Source organism: Myotis lucifugus, unplaced genomic scaffold (assembly GCF_000147115.1).
Source record: "Myotis lucifugus unplaced genomic scaffold, Myoluc2.0 scaffold_329, whole genome shotgun sequence".
In the NCBI taxonomy this organism is placed as follows: domain Eukaryota; kingdom Metazoa; phylum Chordata; class Mammalia; order Chiroptera; family Vespertilionidae; genus Myotis; species Myotis lucifugus.
In genome coordinates, this window is record NW_005871377.1 from 1030743 (window position 1) to 1043836 (window position 13094).

Here is a 13094-nt window from a genome sequence, read left to right on the forward strand (position 1 = left end):
AGGAGCCCCCGCCTGGTGCTCCAGCCTGACTCCTGGGCCGGCTTCGTTGGGCCTTAGGTTCCTCCAGAGCCTAGATTCGCAGGCGGGGGCCTTGGAGACCATCAGGGCCGCCCTGACTGCATTTGAGAAGCAGAACCCAGCTGCGCCCTATGTGCTCAAGGCTGCTTTCCGCGGGCGAGAGTGGTGCCTCGAACCCAGGACTCCAGACCCAATTTGGTACCCCACCTTTTTCTTCCTCTGCCCTTTCCCCTGCAGTGAGTTTCTCTCTGGATTGTGGGGTGACACAAAAGGACTCCTACTCCATAAGTCTATCAGGACCCTTTGTCCTGGGTATCCCCTGCCCTCCGACCCCAGTGAGGCGGAAAGCGGCCCAGGCCTCTCCCACCTCCCCCCTGGCGCCCCTCGGCTCCCAGTCTCCCACATCTCCTGAGAGAGGCTCCCCAACACACACTCACACGGGCCCCACAGGCTCCGGACACCCCCAGACCCTCAGTGGACCCCACTCACCCTGTTCCTGGAGCTGAGGTGTTAACGTTGAGCGAGGGATCTTGGGAGATGTCCGGGACCTGTTCCTCCTGGTCCCTCTTTCATTTTCCCTTTCAGATTTGGCCGGGATGGATGACAGGACAGGATGGCCGAGAGGGGCTAGCGCTCCCCCCTCTCTTAAAGGGACAGGGTGACCCTGTTGGCTGGGTCCACCCTTGGGAACAGACATAGGGACACACCCCTTACTGGATTCTGCCAGCCCTCCCTTTCCCACCCCCTCCCCCCCATTCCACAGCTGTGTCTCCATCTGGAAACGGGGGGGGGGTGGAGGCTGCACCCCTTATTGAGGAAACTTTATGGAAGCCGGTCCCCGGCAGACTCCCCCAAACTGGAAGGCCTAGATCCGCTATCGACTAACTATCCCTTTAAAGGCGGTCTTCGGGGCTGGAGGGCGGCTTGGTGCTGGTGTTGGGGGCACCGGCATTTAAGAGGCAGCAAAGCCGGTAGCTCTGGTTCCAGCTCTGCTACTGACCTTGGACAAGTCACTGAGCTCTTCTGGGCCAGAGTCTCCTGGTTGGTCACCTGAGGCGACTGCAGCCGACCCCCCAGTTCCCTTCCAGCTCCGAGTCTTAATGCTGAGGTCCAACCGGTTACAGAGGACAAAACACGGGCCAGAAAACTCCCGCACGGAAAAACACTTAGGTATCGAGAGCGACTGCCTTGGGTAGTTGAAGCTGTTGCTTCCTGCTTTCTGTAATTCCCAGACTTCCTCTGGTGAGCATGTTATCTTAACGTGGAAAATAGACAGACAGGCTCCCTCCCATAGGCTCTGAATGGGATCATCTCCTGTGGCTCTAGGTGGCAAGAGAAGCTGCCCCATAGGATGACCCCTGGTGACCTGAGCAGCCAGGGAGGGGACACTGTCTTTCTAGGAGTTTTCCCAACCTGGACACCAGGCCCCTCCCTCACGGGTGCACCTGCCCTGGGCCAGGCCCTGTGCGGAGCGCATCGCACGGGTTAGAGGACTGGAACCTTGGTAGCCGGGAGTCTGAGACTCAAAGGATCTAAGCCACCGTCACTCAGCAGGTCCCAGCCTCAGGCCTGACCCTCCTGGTTCTGAGTTCATACTCTTAAGCCCGTCATGGAACTGTCCTCCGTCGAGCCTGGCTGCCTTCCCAGGGCCTGACAGTCCAGGGCTTTGACTGGGCCAGTGGGCACAGGCACAGGCACAGGCACAGGCACAGGCACAGGGGTGGGCCTTGCTACCCCTTCCTGCGCCTTCCTGTGCGGGAAGGGTGCCAGGACTCACCTGCTCAGTGGCTTTGCCTTTCCCCTTCAGCCCTTGGGGGTCTGTGTGGTTTTTCCATGTTGACAGGGACCCTGGGGCTGGTTTCAGGAAGGGGTGGGAAAGGTGCCCTTCATCCCCTCTGGCTCAGGGGCCCAGCCCCGCCTGGAAAAACCCCAACTCTTTCCACCCGCCCCGTGCAGGGTTCCCTTGGGAATGGGCCTGGGTGGGGAGAGACGGTCCTGGATGGAGTCCAAGGGAAAGCACATGCAGGGGCCACACCCCCCAAAACAGGAAGTGGGGTGGGGGCACTGCAGACCTCACCCCATGACCTCCTCCTGCCTCTGGAAAAGCTGCTTTCCAACCCCCAACTTCCGTCCACAGGCGTGGGGCTCAGGGACACACCTCATTGCCCCTGACTGTCCAGGAATGGTCCCTGCCCTGTCCCCTCGCCCCCTGCTGGGTCAGCCCACTGGGCCAGCCTGGAAAAACCCATCAGACCGGCCTGTCCGTGGGGGGTGGAAAGCGGCTGAGGGGGTGGTGGGCTAGGGTGGGGCGGGAGGCGGAGAGCCCATGGTCACCCTGTAGTGTCCCCAGCCCCCGATGCCACAGGCCAGACACAGGAGACTCTACAATCACGGCCCGTCCTCCTTCCCAGATAGCGCTGTCCAGCTTGGGAGGAGGTGTTGCTGATGCTAACCAGGCTGGCTCCATTCTTGGCCATACTTGCGGCCCGGGGCCCGTCCTGCCCTGTGCACGTTCAATCCCTGTCCCAGACACTCGCCCTACCCCGCCCGGCTGTGGAGCCACTTCCCACGTCTGCCACACATGGACACACACATGCAGGCACGTCACTTTGTGCCCAGTAAGTGCCAGCATCAGGAAACGACTGTATTTTCTCTTCCCTGTGCCCCTCTGACATGTTTAAAAGTCTTTACAGAAATGTTGCGTCTTGTGAGGCCTTCACAACCACCCTACGTGGAATTTACCCCCCTACGTGGAATTTACCCCCCTACGTCTTAGCCCTCTTCTCAGCTTTATTTTCTTCGCACTGATCACTACATAGCATGCTTCTTCTTACTTATCCTGTGCAGCATCCATCTCCTCCGCTATCACGTGGGCTCCAGGAGGGCAGGGTGATTAGCGCTTTATCCCCTGTCCTGTCTCCAGCTCCCAGAACAGTTTCTGGCCGGTAGTAGGTGCTCACTAAATACCAGCCAGGCGGATGAGTGAGTGAAGTGGGGTGGGAGGTTACAGAGGGTGCGGATCTTCTTTGCCTCAAATGATGCGAACCGTGGTGGGTCCCACGCCTCGGTCGCTTGTTCTGGTGTCCTCGAGAGCAGTGGTTCTCAACCTTCTGGCCCTTTACATACAGTTCCTCATGTTGTGACCCATAAAATTAGTTTCGTTGCTACTTCATAACTGTCATGTTGCTACTGTTATGAAGCGTAATGTAAATATCTGATATGCAGGATGGTCTTAGGCGACCCCTGTGAAAGGGGTCGCGACCCACAGGTTGAGAACCGCTGCTCTAGAGCTTGTGATCACTGGAGTGGCCAATCGGAATGTCCAGTCCCGGGTAGAAATGAAAACTCCAAGATGGACTGATGGTCAAATCCTCCTGCCCCCAGCTCAGCCCGAGTGTGGAAGGTGCGGGTGTGAGAGGCTGTGGGCATGGTTGGTTCCTGGTTACTTCTCCTAGTCCTCTGCCCCCCGCCCCCACCTGGCTGCACAGTTTCTGACCCTTCAAACTCTCCCCAGGCCTGCACGCCCTCCGGATCCCACCGCCTTCTGCTCACGGGTTCCCCCCTGCTCCTCTCGCTTCTCCCCTGGCCCTCAGCCTTAACAGGGACCGGCTTGGCCGTGAGGCCTTACCTCCTTCCTGGGCTCTATTTAAGATTAGTTTCAGCTGTAGCAGCAAAAGTGCTAAACAAAAGATGCAAGGACACCTCTAGCTTGTAAAGGCCCCAGGAAGCTACTCTAACTGACCCACTTGCATATCATTGGCTGGGATGACCTTCCACAGGAAGCTGGGAAATGTAGTCTTTATTCTCGGTGGCCTTGCACCCGAGATGGGAGAATTAGCCTTCATTGTCACAAATCTGTTTCTGGTCTTGGCCCTCCACACCGCCTTGCGGGGGGAGGGGGTCAGAGGAACTCAGTTCCTCCCAAGGGGAAGCCTTCCCTGTCTTGTCACCTTGTCCCCAGGCCCTTCCAAACCACTGCCCCTCTGGGCCTTCCTTTCTGTGTCTCCGCCAAGTCCCATCCCTTCTTGTTCTTGAGCAGAGAAGTCATGACTGCCAACGGGAGGCCCCCACCTGGTCTCTTCTCCCCATTTCACCCATTTCTAGGTTGTACCTGTAGCAGCTTTGCTCAGAGAGGACAGTAAGTGGGCCTGGCAGTGGCTGGGACCGTCAGGCGGCTCTCTGAGTGACCACAGGACTTGGGAGTCCCTCTCTTCCTTTCCTTGAAAGCCTGGAGTGCGTGAACTGACAGATGAGAGAAACAGCCTTGGGACTGGGTTGGGGAAAGGGTAAGGATCTGAATTGTCAAGAGGCATTTTTCAAAGTCCCTTTCCCTCCATGCAGCTCTGAACGGCCCCTGTTTGAAAGTGCCAGGTGGTATAAGCAACCACAATCCCTTCCTGCAGCCGTGGGTCCTCGACCTTCTTTCTCTCCAACAGCCCAGGGGCAGAAGTGGGATCAGATTAACTCGAGGTCAATTGATGGGCACAAGTCCCTCCCTAAAAGCAATACTCATGGGTCCTAAGGCCTGACCTTGGCCAGGCTCTGGAAAGTCACAGAAAGTTACCAGAGTCAGAAGACAAAGTCACTCGTGGATTGGGCTTCCTTTCCTCCTGCTAAAATAACATTTACTGCTATATCTTTTTGCATTCATCAGGATGTATTGGGCCACTTTGAGGCCAATGAAGATACTGTCTGACTGAAAGGAAAACATCTAACTTCAGAAAGTACTGAGGACCAATGTAAGGGGGAGTGTAAAATGATACAACCTCTTTGAAAAAGTTTGGCAGTTTCTTACAAAGGTAAACCTACACCTTTACAATGACCCAACAATTCCAAGTTGAGTATTGACCCAAGAGAGATGAGAAAATATGTCTATAAAAAACATGCTCATGTTCCTAACAGCTTTATTTATAATAGGGCCAAACTGGAAACAACTCAGTGTCTATCAACAGGTGAAAAGATAAACTATCCATACAATGGAATAATATTCAGCAATTTCAAAAAAATCCAGGGAACTAGCCCTGGCCAGTGTGGCTCAGCTGGTTGGGGCATCACCCTGTGCACCTGGAGGTCACCAGTTCGGGGCACATGCCTAGGTTGCAGGTTCAATCCCAGGTCAGGGCGTGTGCGGGAGGCAACTGATTTATGTTTCTCTCCCTTCCTGCCCCTCTAAAAATAAATAAAATAAAATAGGAGGAAACATTTGTTTTGTTTTTTTGGTTAACCCTCATCTGAGGATGTTTTTTCCACTGATTTTTTAGAAGAGAGGGGGAGAGACAGAGAGGGAAACATAGATTGGTTGCCTCACATGTGACCGGAATCGAACCTGAGACCCTTCAGTCCTGAGGCCGGCACTCTAGCCACTGAGCAAACCGGCTAGGGCAGTGGTCGGCAAACGGCGGCTCGAGAGCCACATGCGGCTCTTTGGCCCCTTGAGTGTGGCCATGAAGTTTCAATCGCACTGTACGTGTGCGCCCCACGTGGTATTTTGTGGAAGAGCCACACTCAAGGGGCCGCAGTTTGCCGACCACTGGGCTAGGGCAAGAGGGAACTATTGATACAAGCAACAACATGGATGAATTTCAAAAGCATAATGCCAAATGGAAGAAGCCAGACACAAAAGCATACATACTGAATGATTCCATTTATATGAAGTTCTAGAATAGGTAAAACTAACCTATAATAGTAAGATTCTGATCAATCCTAGTCTGGGGTTGGGGTTAAAGAGACACATAAGAACTTTTTTTGGGAGGTGGAAATATTTTGTCTTGATTGTGATGGTGGTTATGTAGGTATTTACATCTGTCAAAAGTCATCCATCTGTACATTTAGAGGGGTACATTTTATGCATGTAAATTATACCTCAATAAAGTTGCTTTAAAAAGAAAAAAGTAATGTTGGTCTGTACTGCACCTCTTTTGAGGTGATGAGAGAGAATAAGACTGTCTCTAAGTCATCGTTACACACTTCTCTGTCCACCTCTCTGGGCAGGCTTCTGTCCTCTTCTTCCTTCACTGTCTGTTAGATGTGACAAGGATCTCAGGGTCTGGGCCGTTCTTAGTAAATGCTACTCTTGCTAAATTTGAGCTGTAGCACAGTATTTTGCAGACCAGCTGTAAACAGGATGAACTCAACCAATGAGTGTAGCCCACTGCAAAGAAGTCAACATGTAATTGACTAAACAAATAGTGTCTAGTTTTCAAGAGCAACTTGACCTCCTGCTCTAGAGATGTCTCATCAGGAGTGACAGCTGGCCAACCTTTTGCAAATGAGCTGGGGGCTGCGCTTTAAATCACCTGTGAACCTTTTTGTATCTGAGGGTTGTGTAAACAGAAAAGACTGAAAAGGCTCTTCAAAAGATGCTTTGATGGGGGTTATCCTCTCTTTAGTCACCCCAACAGCACCCACTTTAATGTGGTTGACAAATATTGTGAAGGCGATTCTGGGTTGAACACAGCTCAGCAGCTTTGCAAACTGTTCCCACAGGTAAATTGTCAGGTGGTGGCTGCATGAAAGCTTTCTGGTGGCACCCAGAAGTGAAATTGTGCCCACCAAGCTTAGCATTTTAAAAAAATATATTTTATTGATTTTTTACAGAGAGGAAGGGGGAGGGATAGAGAGTTAGAAACATCGATGAGGGAGAAGCATCGATCAGCTGCCTCCTGCACACCCCCTATTGGGGATGTGCCCACAACCAAGGTACATGCCCTTGACCGGAATTGAACCTGGGACCCCTGAGTCCGCAGGCTGACGCTCTATCCACTGAGCCAAACCGGTTAGGGCACATTTTTAATCCTCACAACTGAATAGGCAAAACTCAACAATTCTTTGCATTCTTTTTTCTTTTTTCTGCAAAAAGCTTTATTGTTTCCATTTGGCCCAATGCATGGGAGAGGACTTTAGGTTAAAAGAATGGTTAGTAGTTCCAGGGGGAGGCTCAGGCAAAAGCTAGACACCAGGGGGATGCAGAGGGGCCCTTCAAAGGCTCCTAGTCGTGCTTGAGGGGAGCCTTTCGAAGAGATACTCGCCCAGCCCAGCCTGGGGGCCGGCAGCCTGTGGAGGTGAGTCAGGTGTAGCTCATCTTCTTGATGAGTTTTACCTCCTCACCCAGGAAGTGGTTCTCCAGGAAGTCACAGAGCTGAGGGTCTGGGAAGGTAGAGTCAAGGGCCTGCAGCTCCTGACCCATGGGTCAGGTTCCTCTCCAAGGCCAGGGCGGCTTCCATGGCGTCCTGAGTTTTGCCCACTCATCTTGGGGAGGCTTCAGCATGTCCTGGAAGAGAATGTGGCCACCGCCTGGTTTTACAACTTTAAGACGCTCAGTGCCTCACGCTTCTCCCACAACTGTCTCGGAAGAAGTGGCCCTTGCCCTTGAGAGCCACATCATTGCCTTCAAAATAGAAGCCCAGAGAGAGGTAGGTGTGGGCGCCCGCAGATGCAGGTTGGCCAGGCGGTTGACCGCAGCTTCCACCTCGGTGGAATAATTCCGACGAATTTGGGAGCCCATGGTTGTTCGGCAATCAGGAGTTAAGGTAGTAAACCCCCCGGTGTGTTGGCTGGTCTCGGAGGGGGTTCTGAAGGTGGTGACTGGATACGACGCCGGAGAGTGGTTGGAGAAGGGACGTCCCCGGGTCTGTTCTGTCCAAACGCTGTAGAAGCAAGAGCCAGACGGCACTATCATTTATTACTTCTTACTAAGTATGTTTGACATTGTTGCAACACATCTACTTGTAGGAAGCCCATTGTTTCATAAAACTGTTCTACAGTGCGGCCATTTATTGCCAAGTAACTGTGTGTGCATGTCACTCTTATGGATAAGGCACTGTAGTGACACCAACATTCCCTGCGTGGGAATGAATCTACTGTCACTACTTCACTCATGAGCACGGCCTGAAATAAGAACCACATGTTGCAAGAATCACCTTATGACAAGGGAATCGAACAGCAAACACTATGCCAGTGAGGAACTGCTCTTTGTTAAAGTTTTTCCTGGTCCGGCAAAGACACGGCATATTAATGTGACTGTATTCTATTAATGTCTTTAGAACCAGAGCGGAAAAGTTAGACTTTCTAATGAAAGAGGACCTAGTGACTGCTTCCTAAGAGAAAATAAACTCCGAGTGAACTTATTCGCAGCATCCAGAACCGAGGCTGGCATATCTACTGTCCCAGGTGATCCTGGGTTCTTTAGGTACCAAAATGGACTTTGTATTAGTCTGAGTTCTCCAGAGAAATAGAACCAATAGGATCTACAGTTAAGTCCTCACTTAACGATGATGATAGGTGGCGTAATTCCTGAGCCTGAACACCAGGTCGGTGATGTAAATCTGAGTCCCAAGGCCCAAGAATCAGGAGCACCAAGGTCTTAAAGGCAGATGAGATGTCTCAGCTTAGAGAGAGCAAATTCGCCCGTCCTCCTTTTTCTGTTCAGGTCCTCAGCAGATTGGATGATGCCCACCCACATTGATGAGGGTAATCTTTGCTCAGTTTATTTTATTTTAAAATATCTACCTATATATCTATATCTATATATAAAAGCCTAAGCGACCGGCTGACCGGCTAATCGGCTGACCATCCAGTAGCTATGATGTGCACTGACCACCAGGGGGCAGGCACTCAACGCAGGAGCTGCTGAGGGACAGCAACTTTGCAGAGTGCCCTCTTGCACTCCTGGACCCCTCGGGGGATGTTGAACATCGGCCAGATCCCCGCAGGCCAGGCTGGAGGGACCCACTGGTGTATGAATCCGTGCACAGGCCTCTAGTACATATATATGTATATTTTAATATGTATTTTTTTTTATTGATTTTAGAGAGGAAGAGAGAGATAGAAACATCAATGATGAGAATCATTGATCAGCTAAATTCTTCTGGAGACATTGTCACAGACACACTCAGAAAAACGTTACCAGCTGTCTGGGCATCCCTTAGCCACTCAAGCTGACACATAACAATGAGCCATCACAGCATTTTTCAACACAGCCTGCAGACATCCTGCTCAGGTTTGCAATGTACAGACATGAGTGAATGAGAAAAGCGCCTGAGTTTGATTCCTGGAGTGGTAGCAGTTCAGCATCACATTAGAACTAGAACCTGTACATAACGTTTATGAACAGGAAAAAAAAATTTTCATTTTCAAAGAAAACATGTAACATTTATCATTTTTCCAGGTTGTAGGTTCAGCCCTTGATTGGGGCATGTATGGGAGGCAACCGACCAATATTTCTCTCTCCCTCCCTCCCTCCCTCTCTCTCAAATCAATAAAAACACATCCGCGGGTGAGGATTTAAAAAATAAAAAGTTCTGGGAAAACATGACTTTTAATGGCTGTATATTACATGGTAATAAGGATGTACTAGTTTAACCAATTCTCTAATGCAAGACATCTGTGCTCTTCCCAGTGTAAATAATGCTTTTTGCTTTAAAATTTTCAGAATAATTTCCCAAAGGTGGAATTACTGAGGAAAGGGATATTGGGCAGACAAGAACAGATATCCATTACACTTGAAGAAAAAGTGAGTTAAAAAGTTTTCTATGTGCTTGGATTTCAGGAAAAATGGCCAGAAATCACTGAAGTCCCATTGCATCAGAAAAAATTTATCTACTAATACAATTTTTGAATCCCTTATTTTCTCAATAACCATTTTTTATAACTTGTAATTGATGTAATACCTACTTATTTAAGCAATGTTTCATATTTATATATAGAAATAAATACATTTTATAAAGGGTCTAAATGTGTACAATCACTTAAATTTATTAGCACCAGAATTTTAATCTCCTAAGATGTCAGTGGCTTAAGGAACGAAGAGTCAGGGATGTATTATTCCCTTGGAGTCTTTTTTGTTTAAAAAAAATTTTTTTATTGATTTCAGAGAGGGAGAGGGTGAGATAGAAACATCAATGATGAGAATTATTGGTTGGCCACCTCCTACACGTCCCACACTGGGGATCGAGCCCGCAACCTGGGCATGTGCCCTGACCAGGAATCAAACTGTTACTCCTGGTTTATAGGTTGATGCTCAACCACTGAGCCATGCCAGTTGGGCCTTTCGCGTCTTTTTAGTTAGCAAGTACTTTAATGATCAGGGGCAAACTTCTACTTTCTAAAGGGAAATGTTTCTGATTATTTTTCTTTCTAAAGAGGGTGCATATGCTTTTCGTCCACTATTTATTTTGCAAACAAATGCGTACTCACCGGACAGGGGTTTCACCTTTGATTTGTAAATTGCTTTCTTTTTTAAAATATATTTTTATTGATCGGCTGCCTCCTGCACACCCCCGGGTATGTGCTCTGACTGGGAATCGAACCATGACCTCTTGGTTCATAGGTTGCTGCTCAACCACTGAGCCACAATAATTCTTAATGAGTAACTGGTATTCTTCATTGTACCATAATTTAAAATTTAGGTTACTTTTTATTTAATTATTAAAGAAATGTCAATATTTTGTATATGGCTTTTTGGGAGATAATTGTAGATTTACACATAGTTGGGAGAAATACAGAAATCCCTTATACACTTATCCCACTTTCCCCAATGGAAAGTACAATTATCATCTTAACTACAATATTGTTTTCTGTGTTACTAGAAGTTGCATTTGTGTGTTTTTACTTAGTTTTTTGCATGTCCAATTCTTTTCTTGAACTAAATTTCTTAAAGTGAGAATTGCTGGGACAGAATGTGGCCTTTTTGTCCAGATTCTGATGAAAGGACTCATTTTTCCTTTTAAAATATATTTTATTGATTTTACAGAGAGGAAGGGAGAGGGATAGTCAGAAACATCGATCAGCTGCCTCCTGCATGCCCCCCACTGGGGATTGAGCCCACAACCAAAGGTACATGGCCTTGACCAGAATAGAACCTGGGACCATGAGCCAAACCAGTTAGGGCCTTTTTCATTTTTTTAAATCAACAGTACCCTTGGGGATATGTTTAGGTTATCCCTCTAACTCATTTACTTTTCTTCTAGTACCTTTAAAAAATAGTTTTATTTAATATACTAGAGGCCTGGTGCACAAATTCATGCATGGGTAGGGTCCCTCCCAGCCAATTGGGGCTGGTTGGCCAGGTGGAGGGACCGCGGGAGGTTGGCTGTGGGAGTTTACTGACCACCAGGGGGCAGCTCCTGTATTGAGCGTCTGCACCCTGGTGATCAGTGCGCATCATAGCTACTGGCCAGTCGTCTGGTCACAAAGGTCGCTTAGGCTTTTATATATATATATTTATTTCAGAGAGGAAGGGAGAGATAGAAACATCAATGATGAGAATCATTGATTGGCTGCCTCCTGTATGCCCCCTAATGGGGATCAAGCCCACAGCCCGGGCATGTGCCCTTGACCCTTTAGTCAGCAGGCCGATGCTCTACCCACTGAGCCAAACCAGCTAGGGCTAAAAATAGTTTTATCTTTGACATTTAAATATTTAGTATATCTACACTTAACTTTGGTGTAAGATGTGAGGAGGGGTTGGATTTATCTAATAGTTGTTTTTTCAATTAGCCAGTTGCCCCAGTATAATTTACTGATATCAAGTAGTTGACTAGGTTTATTAAAATAGTTGTTGACAAATGAAAAAAAGTTGTTGAAGTAGGGAATTGTTTAAAAATATACACACATATTTAAAACGCTTTACTGATGTAGGGCCAAGAACTTTTGAGTGTGAAGAAAAATGCAGTACTCATGTATAAAATTCCTAGAGAAAAAACCTGATTGGCCTCAATTAGGTCATGGTGCCTATCTCTTAGACGCACCACTATGGCCAGGGGCAGTCAGGAACATTATAATATGATCAGAATAGTTCTCACAAGGAAGTGAAGAAAAAAGTGTCTAAATGCTTATTAAAAAAAAGTGAAGAGGGATTTTACAATAAGAAAAAGGTATAATGCAGGGAGAAAAAAGGACAATCAATGGGTTGCAATGTTTAGAATGTTTTATTGAAGTACAAAATTGTTGGAATTAAGCTAAATAGAAATACATAGTAAATATTTACAACATTGATAACACCACTGAAGTCACACACATGTAAAAGGTAGAAAGGTCTTAACAAGTTTGCAAGTTGAAAATTATAGAGATTTCCTAAAATGGATATAACAACTAATTGCTGAGTATGGAATCAATAAAATATGTAATATCTTTGAGTAAATATTGAGCTCACTCTTCTGCAATCCAACACTCTATAGAAGTTTGTTTTTGGGAAATTCAGACTCAGAGGCAGCAAGAGGAGAAAAGTGAAAAGTTGAGATAGTCACATAACTTATGGTATAATTTCCTTCATCCTAATGTCTGTGTTGAGGTTAAACAGCCAGGGTGTTTTTTTCTTCAGCTTCTGCTGATATTCTGAAGAATATGAAGAATATAAGCAACTTCTCATTACTTGAACAAAAATTCAAAAAAGGCTGACTGGCAAGTATATTTTGTACTACAACTACAAAATTCTATCTGATGGAAAATTACCTATACCACACAGAGAAAACAGAATTAATCATGCTTTACCTCATATTTATGAAAGTAGGAAAGGAGGTACAGTAGATAGACACTTATATCAAAGTGCTCCAATTCTAGCTTCATATATGGCCAATAAACTACATTATGCTGAAATGACTACTGCGTAACTATCTCTAGAGTCCAGAAGTAAAATCAGATTTTAAAGACAAAAGAAAATAGACTAAAAACATAGACAAAGCAGAGAAGAAAACAATGCCCGTGAGATGGACCACCCTTTAGATGGTGTTATAAAGAGATAAGGGACACTGTGAACCACACTTCACTTTGATGGTTCCAGATTAAAACTATCTTCCCCAAACTAAATTCATAGGGAGGGAACGAAAAAAAAAGATTGAGGTAACTTTAAAACCAGTCTTCAGCTCAATAAGATCATTACTTAAAATAGTCACCTCACATTTTAAAACAGATCTTCATCTGATTCTTCGAGGTACTTAATAGGTTTCTTTGTCCGTCCAGATTTTACCCGAGGAGCCACAGCTGAGTCCAAGTCCATATGGAAGTCATCACTCTCCCCCTTGGATTTCTAAGAGAAAAGCCAAAGTAATTTGCACATGTTAACCTGACAGCAGAATTTC

The 13094-nt window shown here is 47.3% G+C and overlaps 2 protein-coding genes across 3 annotated transcripts in view; one reads left to right on the forward strand and one right to left on the reverse strand.

The window, feature by feature from the left end:
- The window catches only part of RARA (retinoic acid receptor alpha), a 41383-nt gene extending 40390 nt beyond the window's left edge, over positions 1 to 993 (forward strand). Inside the window, exons 10-11 of the mRNA XM_014466196.2 lie at positions 58 to 183; positions 918 to 993. Coding sequence (XP_014321682.1) covers positions 58 to 183; positions 918 to 993 — 202 coding nt within the window. The remainder of the gene's footprint in view (positions 1 to 57; positions 184 to 917) is intronic.
- Positions 994 to 11926: 10933 nt separating this feature from the next.
- Positions 11927 to 13094, reverse strand: part of TOP2A (DNA topoisomerase II alpha) — a 28448-nt gene continuing 27280 nt past the window's right edge. Inside the window, exons 34-35 of one of the 2 annotated variants that reach the window (XM_023764347.1) lie at positions 12914 to 13042; positions 11927 to 12351 (exon numbers count right to left, since the gene is read on the reverse strand). In XM_023764347.1, the coding sequence (XP_023620115.1) occupies positions 12917 to 13042 (126 nt within the window). In that variant the 3' untranslated portion in view covers positions 11927 to 12351; positions 12914 to 12916. Of the gene's footprint in view, positions 13043 to 13094 lie in introns of both variants that reach the window. The other variant, XM_014466236.2, reaches the window with a different exon arrangement.